The sequence below is a fragment of the Neocloeon triangulifer genome, unplaced genomic scaffold, assembly GCF_031216515.1.
Source record: "Neocloeon triangulifer isolate White Clay Creek 2 clone unplaced genomic scaffold, ASM3121651v1 ptg000012l, whole genome shotgun sequence".
In the NCBI taxonomy this organism is placed as follows: Eukaryota; Metazoa; Arthropoda; class Insecta; order Ephemeroptera; family Baetidae; genus Neocloeon; species Neocloeon triangulifer.
Genome location: NW_026775554.1, coordinates 9,634,388 through 9,648,081, shown reverse-complemented (window position 1 = coordinate 9,648,081; position 13,694 = coordinate 9,634,388). Strand labels below are relative to the sequence as shown.

The following is a 13,694-nucleotide window of genomic DNA, read 5'->3' as shown; positions in this document are numbered from 1 at the left end:
CCTCGGATCTGGCAGATTGCGGCGGCATCCCAACAAGTCCTTTAATGCTCATTGGATCTGCCTGAAACCAAACACGCCGAGGGTGTTGATAAGCCGTTTTGATTAACTTTTAGTTATAAGTCAAACAAGTCTAAGGGTTTTAATTATTTTTGTGTGATTTATTGATCAGCACTAATTTCCCACAGGATTGAAATACATCTTGCGGGAAAATTTGAATGATGAAACAGTGACGCATATGCCAGCGAAAATAATGAGAGCAAAAAATAAAGTTGTAAAAAATCACCACCAAAAAAAGGCATAGGCCAAAAATAATTTTTTGCTTGGCACGACCCTAAAATAAATTATTAATGTCTTAATTTTGACATGGGCCATATCATGAATTTTCTCATTTTTAAAAATAACTTTTTTTTAATTTGTAAAAATCATCCATTAAAATAAGATTTGTTTCCATAAATTATATATTTCCTGCTGTTACAGGATTTTTTGTATTTCATTTCCTTTTTCATGCATGTGCGCTCCATTCGCTGCCACATTGAAGATTCAGCGTTTTGTAAGAATAAATTTGCCCACTTTTCTAACTTTTCTTGAATGAGCTAATTTCAATTCAAATGGGGGAAGTATATTCTAATGGTATTCAGCCAGCCTCGGTAATCAAACTGCAGCGCCCAAGTCTTCTTTTTTTTTGCATACACGCCATTGTAACAAGGTAGCTCGCGTCGTCGTCTTTATTCTTTATGAAAAAACTTTGCGGGCAAAAAAAGGCCGTGCTAGCAAGTTATATTAGCAGACGAATGGCTCCTGCTCCCTCTCTGTGGCAAAAAATTACCTGTGTGTTTCTGTGCTTGTTACAGTGTGTAACATAACTTTGGACGCGAGAACCCTGCAGGCGCGCTCGAACAAGACTTTCGGCCAAATCAAGTCGCCGGCCATGGAGGGACCCTCCTTCTGCTGGTACCTGCTGCAGCCTGGCAAAGGTCAACGCGTCGAGGTGCAGATTTACAGACTGAAGGCCGTCGGCCGCTTCAACGGAACTAGGTGAGAATATTTATGAGGCTTAGCGAATGCAAATCTTGGGAATAGTTAGTTGGTTCGCTTGCTGCGCAAGACAGGATTAGAATTGTTACTTAATGGGCCAGGCAAATGTATGCACGGCGCATTTCTCCGAGAGGAATTTGCATTGCAGCAAGCTGAAGGGAGGCTCTTCACCTCCTCTTCAAACTCCAGTTTAATATCAAAGTCGGCATTAAGAAAATTATATCAGACATTGAACGTAGACGAGTGTATAGAATCTATGTCGAAGGGCGTCACAGGGGAATCTGATATATAGCAATTTATTTTAAATTAAGAATATTTTAAATAAACAGCAAATCAGATGACTTTGTGGTTAAAATTTTTTATTTGAAACGACTCAATAAGCGCAAGGAATCTTCTCAAAACGGCAAAATCCTACACTTTTGTACCACAATGAACATTGTGATAACAAGAAAATTTTAAATATTATTTAGATTTAACCTTATTTAATTAAAAGAAATTAAAAACTTGGATACATCAAAGACACTTAGTTTCATAGAATTTAGTTGGTTCTTAAACTACCCAAAATTTGGAAATGGCGAAGCAAAATATAGCAATGATTTCATATTTTCCATTTCAAATTGAAAAACGAAATATGCAATTTTGAATTTCAAAATATTTACCTCTACCAAAAAAGCTTCTAGGAAGGTTGAGTGGTATATTTGAATAAAAAGGCGATGTATAAACTCATAACGACTCAAACTTCTCCCTTGACAATTTTCACTGGATTAGAGCCTGGCCGTCCGATTCAAAGCGCGTGAAACGGGATTGAGGTTCTAAATTTTAATAAAAACGTCATTCCAGCCGCGTGCAAAATTCTCATCAGTGCCGGCGCGTGTTGCGACATTCAAAAAAGGGTGTCATAAAATATGAACACCTGCCTGCTGGCAGTTTTTTGTTGTTTCGGGCGTTTCGCACTCCGCCCTTGCTCGCTCGCCCACGCTCCAAAAAACCAACAATAATAAAAAGGGCATCACGAGGAAATGTGTTCGACCGCCATGACAAATGCCTGCTATCCGTTTCAATCTGCGAGATGAGAGCGTTTTTGATCTGACACCAAGGCAAATATTTCAGCTGTCACGGCGGTTTTGTTCAGCTGGTGGATGGAACTGACATGACTGCAAAACCCACCGACATCCAGTTGTGCGGCCAAAATGAGCGATACACCCCGCCGGCCGTCGTTTTTGCTGACCACGGCACTGCCACCCTGCTTTTCAGGTAAGATAACTCTAAAAATATTTTTCTATCAAGTTATGTTATTAATATTTGAATCAAACGCATCAGTGTGACGGTACAAAGGAAATAATAGATATAGAAAGATTTTTGCTAAGATAATCCCATCCTCAAATTTGTAATTTTAAAAGTTGGAATGTAAATGTGATAATATGGGTTACACTATTTATATTAAAATTTATTAACGTTCTAAAAAAAATTATCACTTATCGATACATGATAAGCAATAACATAATATTATTTAAATAATGCAAAATATCAAAGTCATTCGTTAATTGTTTTCACTTTTCATTTTAGGTTGGTGTAAGCTTTGATATTTTTAAACGAATTTATATGCATTTAAATCTTGAAAACAATTAATTATATCCAGATAAAACGTCACATCCAAAATAACTAAATAAATTTAAAATGAAAAATATTTCATAAAAATTAATTTTAAAGATGCTCTAAAGTTATTCCGCATTCAACTATCTGCAATATTTAAGAGAAGAGAGAAATTTAATTAAAATTAATTAATTAATTCTTGAATCATATATTTTGTACCTTTATACTGATTGAGAATGAAAATAGTCTCAACTACAGTTGAAAATCAACTCAAGTATTTTATATATTACGTTGTTGGCGAAACGCGCCGAGTTGACCAAATGCATAGATAATTTTCCAAATATTTGTGTATTTTGTAATCAAACAATCAGATCATAAACTCTTTGTGGTAGATTTAGGTAACCAATTCCATTTTCTTTAATAAACATTATAGACTCGCAAAATATGAATATTTTAGTTGCAAATTGTGTTTAATTGTGGTTTAATACAACCATAAAAGCTTCTTCAAATATTTAAAAGAAAATTTTCCTTCAAAAACAACGACTAAAAGTCTGTAGATAGCAAGAGCGAAGAACACTTGCTCACATCAAACAGAGTTAACCCAAGGGAATCAAAGCACCAATTTCGCTGCGAAAACGCTATTTTTTGCTCAAGCGAGAGAAAAGCCCTCTTTTCCTAAGCCAGGCACAATCTAGGCCGAAAAATAAGCGCCACTCTCTGCTTTGAATGGCGCTTTTTGCGCGGGTCTAGAATGAAGTCGGCAGCATGAAAAATCAAGTTCGCGCATACAATCTCGTCTCGTGTAGCACTTGACAAAGAACACAAAAAAATCTTATCGCCGCGGCTGATGGCGATTATTCATGCTGACTAGGGCTGAATATTCATTGTCAGGTACACCCACCGCACGGAACGGCGTTATCAGCAAATTCCAAATTGTATGCAAATCAAAGCCAAGAACTCCGTCTGCCTGCACGTGAAAGTGAGTCGGACGCTTTTTGTGCGTCTCATGCCGCGTGATATTCAGCTATTTCCCAACGGTTCGATTTGAATTATTTCCTTCCGTCGACAAAATGTTCAATGGAGATGAAATTTCTGTGGGAACAATGCCTCAAATCAGTCAAATTCCAATGACTAAATATCTCAAATTCAACGTACATGCGATGTGGAAGGAAGGAATGTAATAGGCTTTTGATAATGTTCAGATGGTTCCACGTGAAAAGGCTTAAGACTGAAATATACATTAAATATGGAAATTGTAGCCCTCTGAATCTAATTATTGGGATCAAATTGATTCCATGTTTTCTGACCTACCAACGCCAAATCATGCGAATTTTAAATAATTTTGAGTCGTGAACTTCAGATTATTGGGCAGATTTATAATATAATATCTGTACGTTCATTGATTTTAAATCCAAAAACTTGTTCAGACCTGTTAGAAAAGTCAAAATCAACTGTTTTTTGTATCCTAAATTTAATATTTTTAATTTATTGGTGTTTGGATATTAAAATCGTTGTTAATAGTTACATGGGTTTTTAAATGATACTAACTCTAAATTTTTTTTTCATAATTTATGTCTTTTGCTGTATTTATTTAAAATGAATTTAAATATGTACACTTAAAAAACTAAATTTTATTTTTTTACTTACAGACTAGGTATTTATAAATATTATGCAAATACGATTTTAAATAAAATTTCCCTTCCTTATTTTTTTTTTAAATTAGAATAAATGAGCAAAGAGCAAATTATTTGAAATCCAGATGGATGAAAATATAAATTTCAAAGTATTTTTACCGTTTATATTTGTGTTAGTAGTTTTGTTTCTGATTTAACTTGATCTGGATAAAAAGGGTTGAGAGGGTTTTTATAGAAAGGTCAGCACATATATCAAGCAAAGGAAAGATGGGGAGGAATCGTGGTCGAGAGGAAACACCCAAAGCCTCGCTATCTTCTCATTTCGGCGAGCGCCAGATTGCTGACACAATAATTTCGCGAGCCAGCGGCGGCAATAAAAATAGCAGCTTCTTCCTTTCACGCGCCACAAACAAGGAGTGAAAAACGGGCCGAGTCACTTTCTGTTATGGGGTGTTAAGTATGATTTAAACCGTGGTGTTTATAACCGTGTAAATAAATATCAGGCTTCGCCATCAATTTTTGTTCGCAACAAACGCGGCGGCGCCACGGCGACTGCCAAGAGCCCTCGGGCGGCGCCACACAGACCATCTTTAAACGCCATCTTTTGCAGTATCAATTTCTCATCTCCCTTGGTGGTAGTGGTGTGTGTGTCGTCTTGAATTTCCACCCTGCGTTTGATTGCTTTTCGCCGCTGCCAAGCGGCACCAAGGGCTCTTTCTCTGCGACGGACGCGGCCGCAATTGGATTTTGCTGCGAGTGGACAGGCGGCCCGAATTGATCTTGACAACAAGGGCTCAAAGTTTATCCGCGCCTCCAGAAATTTCCTGAGAAGAATTGAGCAAAGTCACCGTGAAAACATCTCTGTACAAGTGGGAGGGATCTTTTTTGCCAAACAAACGGGGAGAAAATAGTAAGAAAATATGAAAGATGATTTGAAAATAAGTCTCAAGTTTTCCAATCCTCGGATTGAACGGGTCGAGGAACACTTCCTGAAATCAATGTTTGGGGTCAAACACGTCAAACAGATACTCCTAATATTTTTTTCCCCGAAAGGAATGTTTCATTTAAGGATAATAAGTGGGAGAAAAATTTAAGATTTGCCAGACAGATTAATTTGCTATTAATAATTTTTTTAAATATTTATTACATATCTTATAATATGAATTAATATTTATTTATTTACATGGTTTTGGATGTTCATCTATGCACAATTGCAAAATGTGGCCACAGGAATCAATTGCTAAGACCATAACTTGAAATTTTTTCATCAAGCGAACTATTTAGTTGGAATTTGGAAATTAATTGCTATTTTTAGTGTTTTTGTTTTTATTAAGTATCATATATTGTAGCAATTTTTATGGCTTTCATTTTGTATACTCACTTTCCATCTTTGTGTAGGTTATTCTCGTTTTCTTCAGAAAAGTCAGTCGCAATAATTTTGCGACGGCTGCACATTTGCCGACGAAAGCGATATCTGCTCTCTCAGGCGCTTTCTGAGTTCAGTGAGCAAGAAATGATCGGGGTTAAGTGGAGTGGAGCTCATCATTTCGATCAAGTGCGCCAGGAAATTCATTATTGGGGCCGCTTTCGTAATTGGAAACCGTCGGTAATTATACGGCCGTGTTACATCAAGGAGGCAATCTCAGCGTCTCGCGGAATAAAACACTTTTTGCGCGTAAAATCACGTTAAAGGAAATTAGTTCTGAGATGAGAGATGAAGACGCGCACTTCAAACTTTTCAATCAAGGCGCATTTCGCGCAGCTCAAATATTTAGATTGGAAACTTTTGCATGTGGAAATAAATTTTCGCTTTGGTCAGTGTTTCAGAGTCGACGGAACGGTCGCAGTTTTTGGCCTACTTCAGCTTCACCCCGATTGACCACCCACACGTCGGTCTGCAGCCACGAGGCGGCCAAAGGGTGGAGCACACAGGTGAAATTCTTGCTCGCTTGCATGTTCCAAATTCCTCTCTCATTAAATTCCCTTCGTTTGCTTTTGCTGTCTCTCGTAACGAGGGGCCGTTTAATTGGATGCAAATTAGCTTTGTTGATTCACCGTTCGTGTCGAGGACCGTTTTAATTAGGCCGGCCTTTGATATATACGTATATATTGGCACCGGAGACCAAAAATAGCAGCACACCTCGCTAACGCTTTTGGTTTAGCTCTCAAAGAGGAAGGGATTTTTATTCGCTGTTTTTTTCCAGCAAGGCAGCTACGAGGAAAGGCCTCCGTTTTTTTTTCTGAAAAATGAAACTTTTTTGAAAAGAAAAAGATAATGACGGTGGTGTGTTTCTAAAAGTTTGTTGAACAACTTGCAGGCCTTTAGGGCTTTTATGATGGAAATGAATTTATCACTGTATTTGCAGTGAGCAAAGCTCATTTGCATTTTACCAGATATTTTTTTTTAAATCAGCGCTACTGCATGCAAATTTTTAAAAGTTTTTCTTTATTATTAGATGAGTTTATTGTCTGAAATTCGAACGCAGCGCGCTCCTCGTCAGAGTTGTGCAGGTTGCATATAGAGGCAGGCGTTAATTTGAATTTGACTTGTGGATTTGCATTTACATCGCCTCACTTCCCTCGGGTTTATTCTGCGACAACTTGCATCTAATGCTTCGGAAATTGAGTAAACTTGATGCAAAGGAGCTCAAGTGATTTGTTTGCTGTCGCTCGTAGAGCGACACATTGAAACAAACAGGTTGTGAGAAGAAACAAGACGTGAGCTCCTGTTGCGATAAAATTGCTCCACGCTTTTCACTTTGTGCAAGCGCATTGTCTCCGATCTAATGGGTTTCCTATTATGAGAATCTCGTATAGCACAATGGGTAACTTTATCAGTCATCTCTGCCTTAAGTCCTTTAACTAAAATAGATTCTGACTTTCAACGATTCGCGTTGTTGTGTTTCTCATTTTATAAATATATGTTCGCTTACTTTAAGATATCCTGAAAAATGTATATGTAGGGTTCAAAATTCAGAAATAAAAATAGATTTCCCTTGACCCAAATTTGAAATTAATCATCAAAGTTTTTATTACTATTTTATTATTATTTATTGTTCTCAGTCGATACAAAAAATTGAAATTTAAAAAGAGAATAAAGGTTTCATAATTAATTGTATTATAGTTTAAAAAAAATAATAATAAAAAGACTACTAAACAGCTACTAAAGGCACCAGCTCAGCTAATATAAGATTTTTACTTAAATTTTCAACTAATGATGCTTCCAATTTTAAATAAATTTATCCTTGGAAATCAATTCATAGGATTTAATGTACCCAATAAATCATTGTATTTAAGTAAATTATATTGAATTATATTATTTAATCAAACCCAAAAAATATATTCATATGATTCTTAAAGATTTAACGATCATTTAAATCAAATTATTATTATTTTATTTTATTACTTGTTAAAATATTGCTCTTCTTGAATTAAACAAAATCTGTCTATTTAAAACGCCCAAGCAGATCATTTGGTACTGAAAAAAAATACGCGTGCAGATTTTCCAGGCAGCTGCGCTTTCCGCTCTGTTTGGCATTGCATCATTTCTCGCTAAAAGAATAGATGCGAAGGAAAAATTGCACGCATTCTTCTTTGTGCAAATTAACTTCTAAATTCATCAATTTACCTGAGTGGCTAATTTGCAGAGTGCGACTGGCTGTACCAGGACTACGCGTGCAGAGACGCCCGCTCCTGTTTGCTGGCCAGCCCCGGCTACCCCGGCGTGTATCCACCGAACCGATTGTGCAAGTACCTCATCACGACCAGCTCGATTCACACCAGGATCCACATCGGATTCATTAATCTGCTTCTGCCATACAAGTGAGTTTCACATTTAAAAGCAGGCATAGAATTGCAATTGCGGGATTCATCTGAAAAGTTAATTTTCTGCTGCTTCCGAGAAACATTTCACGAGATGAAATTCTGTTTTTTGTTTTTCTGCAAATTGTTTTATGTCTTTCGTTTGCCATTTGGCGCAGAAGTCGATTTAAAAAGTCGCAATTTTCCGCCCACAGAAAATTCATTAGAGTGTTGCGCTCAGAAAAAGCTATCAGTGAAAATTTTCCTTCCTTGGTAATATTAGAAGAGGATCCAAAATAAATAAAAAAAACTTCTTCCCGCTGTTTCTGAGTGAGTAACTCCGGCGAGCCATAAGAGAGAATATCGCGTAGGCTCTGCGCCGCAAACCCAATATACGGCTGCCAAATTCAATAAACTTTTATTTTGACAGACAGCAGATATAAAACCCGCGTATATTCGTCGTGGCAATTTTCCATCGCGTAATAAGGTCTGAAGAATGTGTTATTTTATCGACCTTATTTGCCGAGCAGCTGGAAATGATCTCAAGGGTATTGAATTAAGAAACTTTTCCGGCACGCACACGGTCGCCTCGCACTTATCGTAATGGCACGGCAATTCCGGAAATGGATCCACCTCGTGATTCAGAACGACCACACCACACTGACTTCGGCCAGTTTTGTCTCAATTTATTGCAAAAAGTTTATCCAATGTGGGAAATTACGAATTTTTTTCAAATTAAAATAGAATCGAATTTGCTGAATTTTTAAAGTAAAAAATTCTCCTCTTGAATTCAAGATAAAGTTCTCAAGCGTGTTGAAAGAGCCGTTTAGAGATTCTTGGTCCATTGCCTCTGATTATTCGGAGCAGGCGAGGGGATGAGAATTCAGCCCAGAGCACAAAGCGCGGCCTCAAATTAGAATGGCAGAGGTGTGCCAATAATGCTGCAAGAGCTCGCACTATGAACGTTGAAAGGGGTCCGTGTTCCATTAAGGTGGCACTGGCGCTGAGTAGTTTTAATTACGCGCCCTCCCCTAAAATATGAGCTGCGGTTATCCTCATAAATCTAGCCCTACAGGCAACTTACTTTTATTAAACAACTTCACAAGCTTTTGCTGGATCTTGCATGTTTTCCAAAAAAGGAAGGTTGTTTTCCCTTAATTAAATTTTTTATTGTTTTTTACTTGTACGATGTACTAAATTATGTCAACTAGTGGTTATAATCAAATATGAAACGATGACAAAAGGATTTGATTGATTTGAATAATAAAAAGTAATTGCATTATTTATTTATATGATGTTATTCTAAAATTAATTTGAAATTTTCAATAACAGATTTTGCGTTTCTAGATAGCCAAAAGTACCCACGATTATTATCTTAAAAAAAAAATAATAATTTATTGCGATCAGATTGCGATGAAACAAAAATTTCAACGTACTTGCCATGATCATAAGGGCAATAAAGAATAAATTATGCTCAAAATATATTCGTAATTGTACTTATATTCCTTAATTATTGTGTTTTTTTTCCATTGTATCGAATAAATTAAAGTGAGTTATTCAAAAATCTAGTGAAGTAACATCTTAAGTAAGGTCTTATTTGCAAATATTTTCCGCACAGAACACAACAGCTTACAATTTTTTTGTTTTTAAGTATACAGTCTGGGAGCCAAAACTGAAGTTCATACTAAGCGATCTTATATCAGTCTATTGTGTTTGTAGTTGGGGAATTTGCAAGTTTTTCTGCTCGAACAACTACTCCAGAACTCATATTAATCAACGGAACTTCTAAACTTTCATCAGCCTCTTAGCGTCGGATCGTTAGGTTGCCGCTTCCTTCGTGAGACGATGGCTTGACAAATTTCGCAGCAAATTTGCAGCCGCAAACACACGCACACACACACCGCAAACTGTCAAGCCGGCTTTATTATTAACGTGTATAGTTCTGCAAATCCCCTTAGAGAGCGCGTGAATATACTTTTGCATTAGAGACGTTCGCGCCGCAGACCGCAGGCGCCGCGCGCCTCTTCGATCGATATATATTGCGGCGTCCATGTGCATTCAGTGTTGACGAAACGCTCACTGCCTACGGAGCCGAATCGCTTTTGAATTTGCATTTTTGACTGGATTATATTCCGCTGTACTAACAGATAAGATATGCGCTGTTTTGCTGGTTTGCAGTCACTGCGGCACAGACTACATCGCAGTCTACCAGGGCTCGACGTCTTCCGGCCCGCTCCAGACCACCATCTGCGGCAACAGGAAGGAGGAACTCAACTTCACAGGGCCAAACCTCCTACTTGAATTTAGGTGAATTTTTTTTTTTATTGAAATGCTGCTTTTTTATTTCAATTTTTAAAAAAATGTAACAAACTATTGGAAAAATATTAATTTATTTTGTTATCCATGCTCATTGCTTATTTATTAAATTTCAGTATTTAATCTGTTTGCATTTTACATTCAATTAGTTAGGTATTTAATCATCAATTGAAACATTATATTTCACATTAAAACTACACACACATTAACTAAATAAACTACGTATTTAATACAATATAATTATCTGATTTTTAGCTCTGGTCCGCCAATACCTCCCTATGACTATAATGGATTTGTTGCTTATTTGGAGTTCATTGACCTGAATGCAGAGGAATCTCACACAGAAACAACAGTCAAAGCTTCCCGAACAACCGAAGCTGGAATCATTGGCAAGCCCGGCACATTTTGTAAGGCTCCTTAATTTTTTTAACTTTTTTTATTTAAAAAAATGTTAATTATCAAGTTATTTGATTAATTCTTAATATTTTTTACAGATCATGAAGAAAGCACAATTCCAAGAAGGGTCCCGAACGCAAACTGCGATTTTGTTTTCTATGGTAACACAACTAGAAGTGGACATTTTGACACTCGTTCCACCATAGGCTGGCCGCATGACAAAGGCCCTGCAGTTTGCAGACTCACCTTTATTGGCAGAAAAGTTGATGTCATCCACGTATCACTATTCAATTATGACTTGAGGTATTAATTTATTTCTCATTATTAAATTTTTTTCTAAAAAGAAAACGATAATTTTTAAATTCAGAACATCAGACTGTGACTCGGCAATTGAAATCTTTGACGGTTCATCTAAAAAAGGCGCCAAACCAGTTCATAAGATTTGCAGTCCTGTTTCCAGACACGCCCGAGATCCAAACGGAAGGTAATAGATTCATCATTTCATAATTTTAAATTATTTTGGTTGGTTTTAAAAGATATTCTAGTTTAAATATTTACTGGGCAATTTTCAGATTCACTGATCAGGAATCATATTTATCATCTGGAAATATTTTAACAATTCTTGTGCGAATGGGCAAGCAAAGCCACAAAGAAGCACTTGATGGAGCTTTTGCTTTTCATGACGGTAATTTCCCATTTTTAAAATTTGTTTTTACCTAATTCTTAATTCTAATAAATATAAATTCACAGAGAAAATCGCAGGCACCCAGCGTCCAGACCTGCCATGTGCCGTTGAGTTTTTAGGCACCAAAAGTCCCCTCACTGGCGAGGTGAAAAATCCAGCCACTCAGCATATCTACTGGAACATTGAAGGTCCTCTGAATTGCTCACAAATCTTCAAGCCAAATTTTAACCAAAGCATTTCAATAAGCGTAAGTGTCTTCCTTTAAGAATGAGGGACCTTAAAGACATAATTGACTTATTTATTATTTATTTAAAAAATTATATAAATTTATAGGTCAATTCTATAAGCAAAAGCAGTGACTCCCACTGCAACACAAACTGTGAAGGAGACAGTGGCTGCGACTGTATTACTAATCTGATGTCCCTGGATCAAGTGGACCATCTGAAAATAATTGCTGCTGACACGGGGGTGCAACTTGCGTGCATCTGCGGAAGGCCAAGAGTAAGAACTTCATACTGAAAAAAAAAATAAAGAAAAAATGGATTTTGAAGACTTAAAAATAGCATTTTAAATTTTATTATTATTTAAATTGTCTTTAATGATTTGTAATTTAATTAAAAATTCTTAAACATACTTACTTTCAGGATAATTTTCTGCCTATATCAGTGCACAGTCTTGGTCCCTTGATGTTGGTCTACAGTGTAGCACACTACAGCTGGACAACGCAAGGATTCAACTACAAAGCTTCTTATCAGTTCACCTCAGATAGGGGTTGTGGCCCTCCTGTATACTTGGAAACATCCGGTACATCTATTTATATCCTCGCAGCTCAAATTTCAGTTGCAAAATTGCATTAAAATAAAATAGTTATGGGCAATGAACCAAATACCATAAAAAGCTATTTGATTATGGGTTTGAAATTTTTAGTTTTTCACAGTAAAAAAATAGTATTCTGGTGTTTATATTATGTTTTCCAAGGATTTTTTTATTAAATGAAACGATGCAAAATAAAAAAAATTTAAAAGCCTTCTATGTCTAATATAAATTTTAATCAGCTATTTTAAATTTATTATAAAAAGATAATTCAATTTTATTTTGCAGGTCTCATTGACTCGAGACAACTATCTGGATCTTTGTCAAATGGGAGGCATGCATTTAATTACTTCAAGTGTCTCTGGCTCTTGCAGTCCAACGTTGAGCGACAAATCACTATTGAAATGTCTACAATTCACAATCCAGGTTTACTAAATAACTAAAATTAATTATTTTTCCCGAAAAATTAATTTCATTTAAAAACTAGACTCGTGTGGCGCCTGGAATATTTCAATCCACAAGCCCAGCAAGAACGGCCTAGGTCCGAATCACAACGCCCTGCACACATTTTGCCCTGGTGAAAGGAGAAGACTGTACACCCTTCCATGGAAAGTGCATTCGGCCTATATTAGGTCAGTGAATTTTTTTAAATCCATTTTATTTAAAAATTTTTTTAATAGTTAAAAACCAAACCCAAATTAATTGGAAAAATGATCTTTTAAAATAAACAACAATAATTAAATTTTGTAACGCAATATATGTGATTTTCAGGTTAAATGCCCTTTCGAAGGTGCCAGGGCCACACTTCACTGTGCGGTGGAGTTCGAAAATTGTGACGGCCAACAATAGAGTGTCTGGCCCCAACGATGCTGCCGTCCACTCTGGTGGCGTCCGCTCCTCCCTTATGTGGCTCCTTCTTGGACTGGTCGCCCTTCTAATGCAGTGAATGAGAGTGTGGAAAGATGAGAACAAAAACTGTTTGTTTTGTGTGATCTACTGGTGTATGTGAAATAAAATAATTATTAGTTAGACTTGGAAAAGAATGACTGCCGCGGTGGAAAACAACCTTTGTAATTATGTGAATTGTTAATTCTGAAATCCACATAGAAAAACTAAGAAGAAAATATTAAATTTGTTGTCAAGACTTAAATGGATATTTTAATAACTTTCTTTAGCAACAGTCATATTTAGAGATATTGAGAGATATACCGTAATAATATGCTGAAAAAAATGCAGGGCCATATGAGCGAAATTAATTCAATTTTTTTCCAGCGAAAATACATCTCTTGGTCTGTCAGGACTGCAAGTTAAATAATTATAAAATTCCCTTTAATAAAGAAAATAATTAAATAATTCTTAGTCTAACAGGCACTATGAAAAATATAGTTTGCAGAGAAGCTTGTAAATTTTAACTGCATTTT

General features: G+C 36.3%; 1 protein-coding gene across 3 annotated transcripts in view; it reads left to right on the top strand.

The window, feature by feature from the left end:
- The window catches only part of LOC132197077 (uncharacterized), a 59,129-nt gene extending 45,712 nt beyond the window's left edge, over positions 1-13,417 (top strand). For 2 of the 3 annotated variants that reach the window (XM_059620124.1, XM_059620125.1), the window contains exons 4-18: positions 852-1,035; positions 2,146-2,289; positions 6,082-6,194; positions 7,910-8,084; positions 10,242-10,370; positions 10,635-10,786; positions 10,874-11,078; positions 11,143-11,259; positions 11,348-11,460; positions 11,526-11,707; positions 11,794-11,961; positions 12,105-12,264; positions 12,562-12,699; positions 12,761-12,905; positions 13,045-13,417. In XM_059620124.1, coding sequence (XP_059476107.1) covers positions 852-1,035; positions 2,146-2,289; positions 6,082-6,194; positions 7,910-8,084; positions 10,242-10,370; positions 10,635-10,786; positions 10,874-11,078; positions 11,143-11,259; positions 11,348-11,460; positions 11,526-11,707; positions 11,794-11,961; positions 12,105-12,264; positions 12,562-12,699; positions 12,761-12,905; positions 13,045-13,219 — 2,300 coding nt within the window. In that variant the 3' untranslated portion in view covers positions 13,220-13,417. The remainder of the gene's footprint in view (positions 1-851; positions 1,036-2,145; positions 2,290-6,081; positions 6,195-7,909; positions 8,085-10,241; positions 10,371-10,634; positions 10,787-10,873; positions 11,079-11,142; positions 11,260-11,347; positions 11,461-11,525; positions 11,708-11,793; positions 11,962-12,104; positions 12,265-12,561; positions 12,700-12,760; positions 12,906-13,044) is intronic. The other variant, XM_059620126.1, reaches the window with a different exon arrangement.
- Positions 13,418-13,694: the final 277 nt, after the last annotated feature.